This window comes from Chiloscyllium plagiosum, chromosome 9, assembly GCF_004010195.1.
Source record: "Chiloscyllium plagiosum isolate BGI_BamShark_2017 chromosome 9, ASM401019v2, whole genome shotgun sequence".
Taxonomy (NCBI): domain Eukaryota; kingdom Metazoa; phylum Chordata; class Chondrichthyes; order Orectolobiformes; family Hemiscylliidae; genus Chiloscyllium; species Chiloscyllium plagiosum.
In genome coordinates, this window is record NC_057718.1 from 105,656,011 (window position 1) to 105,669,620 (window position 13,610).

Below are 13,610 nucleotides of genomic sequence, written 5' to 3' on the forward strand. Positions count from 1 at the left end.
AGTCTCTGGATTCATTTAAGAAAAAGTTGGATAGAGCTCTCAAGGATAGTGGAATCAAGGGTTATGGAGATAAGGCAGGAACAGGACACTGATTAAGGATGATCAGCCATGATCATATTGAATGGTGGTGCAGGCTCAAAGGGCAGAATGGCCTACTTCTGCACCTATTGTTTATTGTCTATATTGTCTATTGTGATGCTGGTGGGATGGTAGGTAAGGACAAGGGGAACTCTTGTCGCTGTTGCAGGATGGAAGAGGGGGGTGAGGGCGATGGATTGTATCAAGTGGAGGACCCTGTTGACAATGGTTCCACTTCTGAAGATGGGAGAAAGAGAGGACTGCAGATGCTGGAGAGTCAGAGTCAAAAAGTGTGGCACTGGAAAAACCCACAGAGCATTTCAGGGAACATCTCTGGGACACACAAAACAACCTCACCAGCCTGTGGCCAACCATTTCAACCTGCCCTTCCCACTTCACCAAGGACATGCAAGTCCTGGGCCTCCTCCACTGTCAAGTTCAAGTCACCGAACCTGAGGAAGAACGCCTCACTTTCCGCCTCAGGACCCTTCAACCACATGGCATCAACACTGACTTCACCAGTTTCCAAATTTCCCCTCCCACCACCTCATCCCAGATCCAACTCTCCAACTCGGCACTGCTCTCTTGACCTGTCCATCTTCCTTCCCACTCATCAGCTCCAACCTCCCCACTAATTTATTACCATCACCCCCCACCCCCCTGTACCTATTGCCTTCCCAGCCACCTCACCCCCACCCTCCTATTTATCTCACATTCCCCCTCTCTACATTCCTGAAGGGTTTATGCCCGAAACATCGACACTCCTGCTCCACGGATGCTGCCTAATCGGCTGTGCTTTTCCAGCACCACACTTTTCGACTCCACTTCTGAAGATGAACAGTAAGGTGAAACCAGGTGGTGTTATAGCTCCTACTCTGTTTGCTACCTTTTCCTCTGTCCTACTGACCTATGTTTCCCCGTCATCACGGAAGGAGTGCATCTTTGCATACAATTAGTCAGGAAACCTCTCAACCTATCAAGCTAAAAGTCAAGAAAACTGTAGTTATAGGATAGTGTGTTCTATTTTGCCTGTGATCAGACTCAACGTATTACCTTTGGAAACAATCAGTTAATTCTTCTACCTCAGACAATCGGACAGACAATCTGTCTCTTCATGAGAAGCTCACAAAATGCATTTGAAAAAAAAGTCACAACTCTACAATGGGCATGGAAAATTGACAAAGTGATCCTTAGAACAAGGATACTTATCAGCACAGCCTGTATCCTCATCACAATAGCAGTGAAATCTGGCAAACTTATTCATAAACAAGAAAAAAGGCCAATAACTTTCATCTCTGGTGTCTGTGATGCATACTTGGTATCAGATGGAAAGACTAGTTTATGGATGAAGAAGTCCTTCCAGGACAAATATTCCAAACATGCTGGCGTCAATCATGTAAAGGTTTCACTGGCTTGGGCACTGTGCAGGAAAAGAAAGTAGTCACATCTCCAAGGAAATGCTACAGAAAGAAGTAAACTGTGCTAAATGACCATCAAGGCACTCAAAGCACTGATTTAAGACAGAGATGAAATCCTTCAACAATAATGGCAAGGGGAAACTCTAGCTGATGATCAATGCAATGACAGCATCAGCCAAGAGGGGAATTTGTCATCATGATGATGTAAAAAGTAGATTCGCCAGCTCCTTCCCAGATTGGACAAAGTGGCTCTGCATTCTCTAGATGTCGTTGAAACTTGAAAAATACTTAGAGAGATTGTGTAGATGCAAGTAAGTTGCTCTCCCTGGATGCAGAGTCTAGAACCAGGGTAAACAATTTAAAAACAAAGGAGATGCCATTTAAGTCTAAGATGAGAAGAATTGTTTTCACTCATACAATTACGTAATTTTGGAATTCTCTACCAGAGAAGGTTGTGGAGGTTTGAATAATGGGAAAGTCTTGATGGGCTGAATGCCATTTTCCTGTTCCTATAACATTTTTTACTCTGGACTGTTCCTTGTCCTTTACTACAGTGAGCCTAAACCTCATGACAACGATCAATGTCTCTTAAATGTCAGCAGACAAATTCCCAGGTCCTGATGGTCTTCTTCCTAGAATCTTAAGAGGTTGCAAATGACGTAACAGATGCATTGATGTTAAATTTTCCGAAGTTCCTTCGTACCACTTTGTGGAAGTGTTCCATCAGACTGGAACGCAGAAATATAGCTCCTCTGTTCAGAAAAGGAGAGAGGCAGAAAACGGAAAGTAGGAAAACTATAGGTCAGTTAGCTAATGACATAGACTGCAGATACGAGGGAACACAATCAACTTCAAGCTCCTCTCCAAACCACTCACCATTCTAACTTGAAAATATATTGCCATCCCTTCCCTAAGGGCATTGTAGGTCTACTATTAGCACATGGATTGCAGCAGTTCACCATCACTTTCTCAAGGGCATTTAGGGACGGTAATAAATGCTGGCTCAGCCAGTGATTCCCATGAATGAATATATCTTTTAAAATTCTCATTTCACTGTCCCTTTATAATAGCCTTGATGTGGAGGTGCCAATGTTAGATTGGGATAGACAAAGTCAAAAATCACACAACACCAGGTTATAGTCCAACAGGTTTATTTGGAAGCACTAGCTTTCGGAGCGCTGCTCCTTCATCAGGTAGCAGACAGCCCCTAATGAAGGAGCAGTGCTCTGAAAGCTAGTGCTTCCAAATAAATCTGTTGGACTATAACCTAGTGTTGTATGATTTTTACCTTTATAACAGGGTAAGTAATTTTAATAAAAACGGCCCAAAAGCCATCCAGTGTTGACTGGTCCAACCAGGATGAACTAAGAGCCACTGAACATAGAATCATAGAATCCCTACAGTATGGAAGCAGACCATTCGGCCGTTCAAGTCAATAGTGACCCTCTGAAGAGCATCTCACTCAGACACACCATCCTTTCCTTGTCCTTAGCTGAGATATCTGACCTACAATAAGCACAACCATCTTCGTATGTGCCAGATTTGACTCCAACCAGCAGAGAGTCTTCCCCTGATAGCCACTGGTTCCAGTTTTGCTAGGGCTCCTTGATACCTCACTTGGTCGAATGTGGCTTGATATCAAGTCATTCTCACTCCGCCTCTGGAAGTATGTTTTGGAAAACTATCAACTATCCTTTACGTCAGCTGCATCAGACAGTTCCTCATCAGAGGATATAATTTTGGTGAGCAACAGCTACAACTTTGGACCAAAGGAATGCTTTTTGTGTCACACTAGAATTAGTAAATGCGGCTCAAGATGAATGCAGATATTTTATGTGCTGAGGATTCTCTCCCTCCCTCCTCAAGCCTCAGCCACACACCAAATATAATTCAATTTGGGGCTTTAAGGATTAGATCCTTTCAAGATTACTTATTTTGCACAGGCTCAGATTTTTTACAACTGAGATTTTTCAGATACCTGACTGAGGTTGTAAAGCGGAAAGAATATACCCACATTGAGGACCAGAGGGCTGCCCTCGAGTCTATTTCAAATTTAAGCATTCAAAATGAGCCTCAGTTTCACAACGGAGTTTAGTACAAATACTGAGCCAACCCACTAATTAGTATTGACATAAATAGTTATTCACTCACCTTTTCTTCAGTGATTTCTCTCTCTTGTTGGGAAGAGTTAAGCTAAACCCCAAATAAAACAAGAGGAGTAAATTAATAAACTATTTTCATAATTTAATTAGTGAATCAAATGTTGAGTGCATTGATTATTTCCTGTGAAATGCACAATGTAAATAAGATCCTTACTTCAACGCTTTTGCTCTGTTGGCCCGAATGGTTCGAACTTGGACTGACACTTTCTGATGAATCCACTTCAGAGCAGCGTAATGTTGCATGTTTCTTCTTGATCAGATCTGCATCTCGATTATAAGAGAACCCTAATTTATGGGTTGGAGATGGGGTGGCTTTTCGAACAGAAGAACTCAGCTCTGATCTTCTGTTCTCAACAGAGTCTGAATACTGAAACATCTCATGTCCAGAGCTGCTGCTAGTGTTCCCTGAATAATCTTCATGCTCAAGTGTTGGTGATTTACATTCTTTTTTATTACTAATATCTGAAGAGTCAGTAAATTCTAAAATGTCTACTTTCAGCAGTTTTCTATTGTTTAATGGTGGTATTTGTCCTTGTAGTGGTGTAGACTCTGTACTTTCACTTTCACTGGTATCCTCCAGCAAAGAACCTTTAGCAGTATTCTGTTTGACAGGATAATGCTTTTGAGAGTTCGAATCATTTTTAGTCCTTTGTGAGAAAGGCATTGTTGCACTTATATTCGGAAGGTCATCAGGAGTCTGTTGCTCACTTTTTGACTCACCAACATCATCACTGAGGAATGTACAATCTTCCTGAGATGAAGCATCAAATAATCCACTGCTTGGTTGTTGTGCTGCTGCCTCATGTTTAACATCATTTATCTCTGCATAAAATTGCTCCTGATCAATGGAGCTGTTTGTGTCAGTTTCAAAGTTACCAACTTTATATTTGCTTTTACTGCTGTTTTCTTCGATCTGGACCACATTCAATTCTTCACCACTGAAATGTGCCCTTATCTGATAAAGATAGGTCATAACAGACAGTTTATCTGGAATAGCCAATAAAACCATATCTGCTGGCTCCAATAATCGTGATATTCCCAAGCTTGCAAAGCCATCATAAGCCTATGACAAAAAACAACAACAAATATTACAGCATTTAGACTCAATAACTTCAGATGGTTAACACATTTATAATAAATATGGTTCTTGGGAGAAAGATATGCAGCCGTAACAGTTATTGTCACAGACAAAGTTTTTTTTCAAATAAACTCTAAGTATTTGTAGCCTCTAGTTTCTTTAACTGATTCTTATTCAATTTTCAATGTGAATTCTGAAACTTAAAATTAAATGATTCATTTGTGAACTTGCATTGAATTTATATTAAGTGTCTTAGGTATTCTAAAAGAGATGCACATAGAGACAAGCTAGATTAGAGTAACTATAAACTTAAGATCTCATTTCTTTGCATCTAGTTGAACATAGAACATAACAGTGCAGTACAGGCCCTTCGGCCCTCAATGTTGCGCCAACCTGTGAAAATAATCTGATTCCCTTCTAACCTACGCCGTTCTATTATTATCCATATGTATATCCAATGACCATTTAAATGCACTTAACGTCAGTGAGTCTACTACTGTTGCAGACAGGACATTCCACACCCCGACTACTCTGAGTAAAGAAACTATCCCTAATACCTGTCCTAAATCTATCACCCCTTAATTTAAAGCTATGTCCCCTTGTGTTAGCTTCACCATTCAAGGCAAAAGCTCTCACTGTCCACACTATCTAACCCTCTGATTATTTGATACATATCAATTAAGTCACCTCTCAACCTTCTCCTCTCCAACGAAAACAGCCTCAGTTCCCTCAGCCTTTCCTCGTAAGACCTTCCTTCCATACCAGGCAACATCCTAGTAAATCTCCTCTGCACCCTTTCCAAAGCTTCCACTTCCTTCCTATAATGTGGTGACCAGAACTGCACACAAAACTCCAGATGCGGCCTTACCAGTGTCTTGTACAGCTGAAGCATGACCTCGTGGCTCCGAAATCCCCTTACCAATAAATGCCAACACACCATAAGCCTTCCTATTAATCTGGGTGGCAACTTTCAGGGATTTATGCACCTGGACACCGAGATCTCTCCGTTCATCTACACTACCAAGAAATTTACCATTAGCCCAGTACTCTGCATTCCTGTTATTTCTTACAAAGTGAACTACCTCACACTTTTCCGCATTAAACTCCATTTGCCACTTCTCAGCCCAGCTCTGCATCTTATCTACGTCCCTCTAACCCACAACATCCTTCGGCACTGTCCACAACTCTGCCTACCTTAGCGTCATTTGCAAATTTACTAACCCATCCTTCTACACCCATATCTTGATCATTTACAAAAACGACAAACAGCTGTGGTCCCAAAACAGATCCTTGTGGCACACCACTGGTAACTGAGCTCCAGGATGAACATTTCCCATCAACCACCACCCTCTGTCTTCTTTCAGCTAGCCAATTTCTGATCCAAACCATTAAATCACCCTCCATCCCGAAACTCCTGATTTTGTGCATTAGCCTACCGTGTGGAATCTTATCAAATGCTTTACTGAAGTCCGTGTACACCACATCAACCACCTTACTTTCATCCACCTGTTTTGTCACCTTTTTGAAGAATTCACTAGGGTTAGTGAGGCGCCACCTACCCTTCACAAAACCGTGTTGACTATCCCTAATCAAATTATTCCTTTCCAGATGATTATAAATCCTATCTCTTATAACATTGTCCAATGCCTTATCCACAACCAAAGTAAGGCCCACTGGCCTATAATTACCAGGAGTGTCCCGACTCCCCTTCTTAAACAAGGGAAGAACATTTGCTATCCTCCAGTCTTCTGGCATACTCCTGTCGACAATGATGACATAAAGATCAAAGCCAAAGGCTCTGCAATCTCTTCCCTGGCTTCCCAGAGAATCCGAGGATAAATCCCATCTGGCCCAGGGTCTTATCTATTTTCAGATCTTCCAAAACTGCTAAAACCTCCTCTTTGTCAACCTCAATCCCATCTAATCTTGTAGACTGTATCTCTGTATTCTCACTAACATTGCCTTTTTCCAATGTGAATACTGATGAAAAGTATTCACTAAGCATTACCACTATGTCCTTAGATTCCACACACAACTTTCCACTGTTATCTTTGATTGGACCTAATCTTACTCTAGTCATTCTTTTATTCCTGATAAACCTACAGAAGGCCTTAGGGCTTTCCTTGATCCTATCCACCAACAACTTCTCATGTCCCCTCCTGGATCTTCTTAGCCCCCTCTTTAGATCTTTTCTGGCTAACTTACAACACTCAAGTCCCCTATCTGAGCCTTCACGCCTCATCCTTCTTCTTCCCCTTGACAAGAGCTCCAACTTCTTTAGTAAACCATGGGTTCTTCTCTCAACAACTACCTCCCTGCCTGATAGGTATATACTTATCAAGGACCTGCAGTATCTGTTCCTTGAAAGAGCTCCACATTTCTTCCCCATCCAATGCATCCTAAATCTTGCCTAATCGCATCATAATTGCTTTCCCCCAGTTATACCTCTTTCCCTGCCCATAATCAAATTATGATCACTATTGCCAAAGTGCTCACCCACCTCCAAATCTAATACCTGGCCAAGTTCATTCCCCAGTACCAAATCCAATATAGCATCACCCCTTGTTGGTCTGTCTACATCCTGTATCAGAAAACCCTCCCGCACCCATCTAAACTACTTGAACTATGGTATTCCCAGTCAATATTGGGGATATTAAAGTCCGATATAACAACTACCCTGTTACTCTCGCTCCTATTGAGAATCATCTTTGCTATCCTTTCCTCTACATCCCTGGAACAAACTCCCAATAGGGTGACCTCCCCTTTTCTATTTCTAACCTCACCCCAAACTCTCTCAGTGGATGAGTCCTCAAACATTCTCTCAGCTGCTGTAATACTACCCTTGATTAACAATGCCACGATCCCCCTCTTTTGTCATCATCTGTTTTTGCTGAAACATCTAAATCCTGGAATCTGCAACAACCATTCCTGTCCCTCCTCTAGCCATGTCTTTGAAATAGCCACAACATCGAAGTCCCAGGTACCAACCCATGCTGCAAGTTCACCCACCTTATTCCGGATGCTCTGGCATTGAAGTGCACACATTCAAACCAACATCTTGATTGCCGGTGCCCTCTTGAGTCCTTGTAAAGCTATCCCTGACCTCACTACCCTCAACCTCCAGTATGCTGGAACTACAATTCAGGTTCCCATCCCCCTGTTGCATTCGTTTAAACCCCCTGTCCCCTAAGAGCTTTAGCAAATCCTCCCCCTAAACACCACCTCCCCCCCCACCCACCCCATCTGGATACTGGAACCCCTCTGGATTAGGCGAGCCACAATAAACTCCACAATCAGGTACACCCAGACATATACTGTATAAAAAAAAAAGTGATAACATAAATTCTAATTTTCTAGAATTACAAAGTAGGTATTAAGAAGGAAATGTTACTTGCAAGGCTAAATATATCACTTTTGAGAAAATTACACCTGACTTACAACAGCATAATTCCTTCTATTTCGAAGAATATTCTCCTCTGTCCAAGTTTCTCAGGAAGAATTAAAATATTAGGGTTTGCATACTATTAGATTACATTACCGTATAGCCATGAACACAACTTAACGATAACACAATGCGATCATTTTACGACCATTTTGATTCAGTTTATAGTGTAAGGGACCACATATTTTTCTTTTGTGGATACAAACATAAATGGAAGTTTGACACAGCTTTCTAGCTAAAATATTAGGAGGATTTTGTAATGTTGAAAATTAAATGGTGAAAAGTTTTCGCTAAACAAGATGATGTCACTGTTGGAGCAGTGAGATTGTTACATAACTGAGTTAGAGCACCACCAGCAATTCTGAGATAAGGAAGAACCGCCTGGTGATCGCCTTCAGATTGGTCAAGCTAAAATTTATTCCAGAATGATGGGAGCTGTGCAGCCAGAACAATGCAGAGACAGCAAACATAAAACACCCCTATCCCTTCTCTCCACATGTATGAAAGACCGAAAAACCAAGAAACTTAAAAGAAAGAATTCCAATAGAAGAAAAGGTATGGTCTACGTGATCAGCAATCAACTGAATAATGATCATCACACCACAGACAACAAGTTGACATCATTGCTAAACTCAAAAGAATAGTGAAAAATAAACAACTTGCTGATGTGATCTCCATTGTTTTGATCTTCAGCATTTTGTTCTCTGTCTATGTTTTTCAACTGATAATATCTGTATCAAACTGTCTGGCTTCTGCCTCTCCTATTTGTAAATGAGTACGTGTTTGTGGTTAAGATTAAATCGCAAATCGTACATTAACAAATAGTAGAGAAAAAAAGGATTTCTAAAGAATAAGGATGTTTTCAATGAACAGTGTTTTTTCATGTTAATGATGAAATCTGACTTGAATTGTTTTTGTGCTGAACAGCAGGCAAATTGATCATCATGGTGATTTAAATTAGTTATTTACACATTTGTAACAGCTTGTGAAAGTAGAGCTTGATTATTGGCACACCCTTCCCAGTTAAATAGTTTGAACTACAATGATGTTCACGCATAAATGTGTGGGTAATAATAAAAAACTGTTCAAAATGGGGAAAGCAACATTGATTAGAAAGACTGCAAATGGATATTGAGAGAGACTGGTAGATATGGAAAACTAACTTGCATTTATGTAGCATCTATTAACATTGAATAATGTATACTTCATTTATTTTAAAAAGTAAATAATTAGTGGAGAAAGAATCTTCAAAAGACTGATTGGAGAAGAATTTAAGGACAGGTGTAAATGTGGAGAGGCAAAGCCTCTAGGGGTGAAATCCCAGAAGGTGGCTCCTTGATAGCTGAAGGCTTGACTAGCAATGGTTAAGCAATTGGAGACAAGAGTCATGGTTTATCAAGGCCCAAGATAAAAATATGAAAATTTTGGTGAGATACAGTTACAAACATAGTGAAGTTGAGGCCATGAAAAATGATTAGGATGAAAACTTTTCACTTCGGACAAGGGACCAGGAGCATGTATGATTCAGTATGGACAGCGATGATAAGACAACGGGACTTGATGAGCCATTGAATAAGGCAGAATTTTGAATGAATTTTATAATGGGTGGAGCAGTAGCACGGTCAAATGTCTATTGGAATAGTCAAGATTGAAAATGGCAAAGACCCGACTAAGTGTTCAGAAACTGACCTGAGATAACAGTTGAGACAAATGGCTTAACAAATGTGAACTTTGTGATGGAGACCTCATGGGTTCAGAAGGTTGCCTCGTGACTGAATAAGACGCAAAATGTATAAGTGATCTTGTTCAATCTGAGACAATAACTAAGGAACAGCACGGAATCAGTGAGAAGGTTTTGGAATTCGAAATGGAGTTGGATCTTCCCCTAAAGTTTCACTAAAAATGCAGATTGATGATTGAAAGTTGGACATCGTGTCATCAGCATAACAGGCAGATGAGGATTTTGATGCTGTCTGAAATTAAAATGATGATGTTGCAGAATGCAGAGGGGCCCGCAGGCTGACATGTGGGGGGGCCATCACAGTAATAGAGATGGTACAAAAGCAGTAGCCATTGTGGAAGGTGTTCTGTGATTGGAGGATGAGGACTTTTAGCACATGAAGAAACTCCTGTTTAGCTGGAAAACAGGATGATTTTGAAGGTAGTTGGGGTGTCATGGAACCATATCAAAGAATTCAGGGAGGTCAAGAGGATACAAGTATGATAATGCTGTACAGTCAAGCTGTAAAGCTGGTTAGAAAACAGCACAAACATTTTCAGATTTCATTGGTGGTTGTAGCTGAATGTCTCTCTGCAACAGGTTTTCATTGAAATAAAGGAAGCTAATTGAAAACCACATAATTTAGTTATCTTCAACATGATCATTGCATACAAGAGAAAAAGTATACTTGTGAAATCTGTACAATTGCTATACAAATTTTCAAGTGCAAATTCTGATTCACTATTTTGCTTAATATTAGAAGGGAAGTGTGTGAAACTGAGCAATATATTTTGTAAAATACCTACTGTTGAGCAACAATAATGGTAATAATTTCAGTTACAAGCAAAAACATAACAGGATATGAAAACAGTAGACATGTTTATAATAACAACACCCTCATGCAATCTACATTAAGATTGTTTATCAGCATTTAAAGAATAAGACAATATGAAATGACAAGTGGACATGTTAGAGTTGATAAGAGAATGTCAAGGATGTGTTTTGTGATAAGAAATGGGATATACAGAACCACTGTACAGTACTAATCCACGCGGAGCCTTATCACAGCTGATCAACCATCTCTCTCAGACTGTGCATGTAATTGCAGTGATTTGTGCTGATGGAAAATTCGGCAAGATAATGAAAACGAAGCATACCCAGATTAACTGATACATTCTTGAAAATACATCGAAATCAGACTTACTTTAAAACTATCAGAAATATTGGAAAGGTGCAACATGACTATTAGATACTGAATACCAAGACACTTGCATCAGTTTGACATGATAGCTCATATCATTTTCATTTCAGCTAGAAGAGTTTAGCACATCAGGTCAGTCAGTTAGGGGTTTGAAAAGAAGCATATGTTCTACTTATAATCAGCCAAAATCAAAGAATATTTATGTTCTTACTTTGTGTTTAAGATAGCTTTTGAAGAAGTGAGTGCTATGAAAAATAAGACAATTAAAATGAAATTTACAATAATTAAATATCATCATCTATTTTGTGGTGAAAGAAATAGCTGAGTAGCCCTCAAAAGATTTGATATCTTGATCAAATTCCACACAAATACAGAGCAAATCTATTAATGATAATTTATATAAAAGCAAAATACTGCAGATACTGGAAATACAAAATAAAAATTGAAAAAGTGTTGGTTACACTCAGCAAGTCTGGCAGTATCTGTGAAATGAGAAACACAATTAATGTTTTAAGTCAAATATGATTTTTCTTCAGAACCCATGATAATTATGTTGATTCTTGGGAAGGATCCAAAAATCTCAATGACAAAACATATCAAGGAGATCCATTACAGATTTCTGCTACCAGGGTTAAACTCTACTTACTGGGAAAGAATACTGGGAATTTGGATTCACTCCTCTTCAGCTTTAATTTTTCTTCCAATAATACAGAAAATCTTGGACTGAATTATATAAATTCCCAAAAGGTGAAGCTCTATGTCAGGAATGCAAAATGCATTAAATTATCTCTGCAACCTTTTACACAGATTTTAACTACTTGCAAATAAAAGCAGTTTTGGATGGGTGCATATATTTGAAATGTATGGATAGATGTGGGGAAAAAACGTGAAACAAACAAACATAAAATGCTGAAAAGGCTCAACAGGTCATGTAGCATTTGTGAAGACTGAAACAGTTAATGTTTCAGGATTAGTGGTGCTGAAAGAGCACAGCAGTTCAGGCAGCATCCAAGGAGCTTCGAAATCGACGTTTTGGGCAAAAGCCCTTCACAGGAATAAAGGCAGGGGTCAGATCAGCGACCTGTCAGCACAAGTGGAAAATACAATAACTATTGAGCAAGTACAAGAGGCAGGGATCTGGGAGGGAAGGAAAGACAAAGAGAAATTGGGGTGGAAGGCAGGAGTGCGCCAATGACAAAATGGGTGGTGATGCATGGCAAATGTATAGTAGGTAAATCAAACATGAGAAGGGAAGTGGAAAACAAACAAGGTGAAAGAGACAATTGAAATTTCATTCACTTATGTTGCCTAACCTGCTGAGTACTTGCAGTATGTTTTTTCTCTCTTTCAGATTTCCAGCATCAGCAGTATTTTGCTCTTATGTAAAGAAAAGTACACACACCACAACCTGGTCCCCTACTGCCCAACTCCTTGGTACAGTTATTAAATTTGTTTATGGATTTTGGAGATAATGTTTCACAAACTACTTTAAAGTATATAATGCTTTTAGCTTGATAAAATAGCCCATTCACTGAAGTGTATTCAGGCAAACATTGACAGGGAACCAGATTAGGGAATTCTAAGTGAAGACATTCAGAGAAGAACTTTCAGGGCTAAGAGCCGAGATGACTAAAGACTCAGCTGCTAATGAGAAAATGAAGGAAAAGCCTACTGGCTCAAAAGGTCTGCACTGAGCTGTAGGATGTTACAGAAAAAGGGTATAGTGATCTGAACAAGAGGATCAGAATTACAAAATTCAGGTGTTCACACACTAGAAGCCAAGATAGATCATTATTCAATTATAAGACTAAAATAATACACAAACATTCCGGTTTAACCTGGTTTTAGAAACGTATAAGTCTGATGACATCAAATTAGGGGAGAGAGTGAACTGTGGGAATTCTAAGTTTGTGGGAGTCACAGCAAGATTTTAAGACCATAAGACATAGGAGTGGAAGTAAGGCCATTCGGCCCATCGAGTCCACGCCGCCATTCAATCATGGCTGAAGGGCATTTTAACTCCACTTACCCGCATTCTCCCTGTAGCCCTTAATTCCTTGTGACATCAAGAATTTATCAATTTCTGCCTTGAAGACATTTAGCATCACGGCCTCCACTGCGCTCCATGGCAATGAATTCCACAGGCCCACTACTCTCTGGCTGAAGAAATGTCTCCGCATTTCTGTTCTGAATTTACTCCCTCTAATTCTAAGGCTGTGTCCACGGGTTCTAGTCTCCTCACCTAACGAAAACAATTTCCTAGCATCCACCCTCTCCAAGCCATGTATTATCTTGTAAGTTTCTATTAGATCTCCCCTTAATCTTCTAAACTCCAATGAATACAATCCCAGGATTCTCAGCCGTTCCTCATATGTTAGACCTACCATTCCAGGGATCATCCGTGTGAATCTCCGCTGGACACGCTCCAGTGCCAGTATGTCCTTCCTGAGGTGTGGGGACCAAAACTGGACACAGTACTCCAAAAGCTTTATCAAGTCTCAGTAGCACAAC

The 13,610-nt window shown here is 40.0% G+C and overlaps 1 protein-coding gene across 4 annotated transcripts in view; it reads right to left on the minus strand.

Annotated features, from left to right (window-relative positions):
• The window catches only part of ehbp1 (EH domain binding protein 1), a 386,143-nt gene that overhangs the window by 161,987 nt on the left and 210,546 nt on the right, over positions 1-13,610 (minus strand). For all 4 annotated transcript variants that reach the window (XM_043696731.1, XM_043696730.1, XM_043696729.1 and 1 more), the window contains 2 exons: positions 3,813-4,721; positions 3,648-3,689 (listed from right to left, as the gene is read on the minus strand). In XM_043696731.1, the coding sequence (XP_043552666.1) occupies positions 3,648-3,689; positions 3,813-4,721 (951 nt within the window). The remainder of the gene's footprint in view (positions 1-3,647; positions 3,690-3,812; positions 4,722-13,610) is intronic.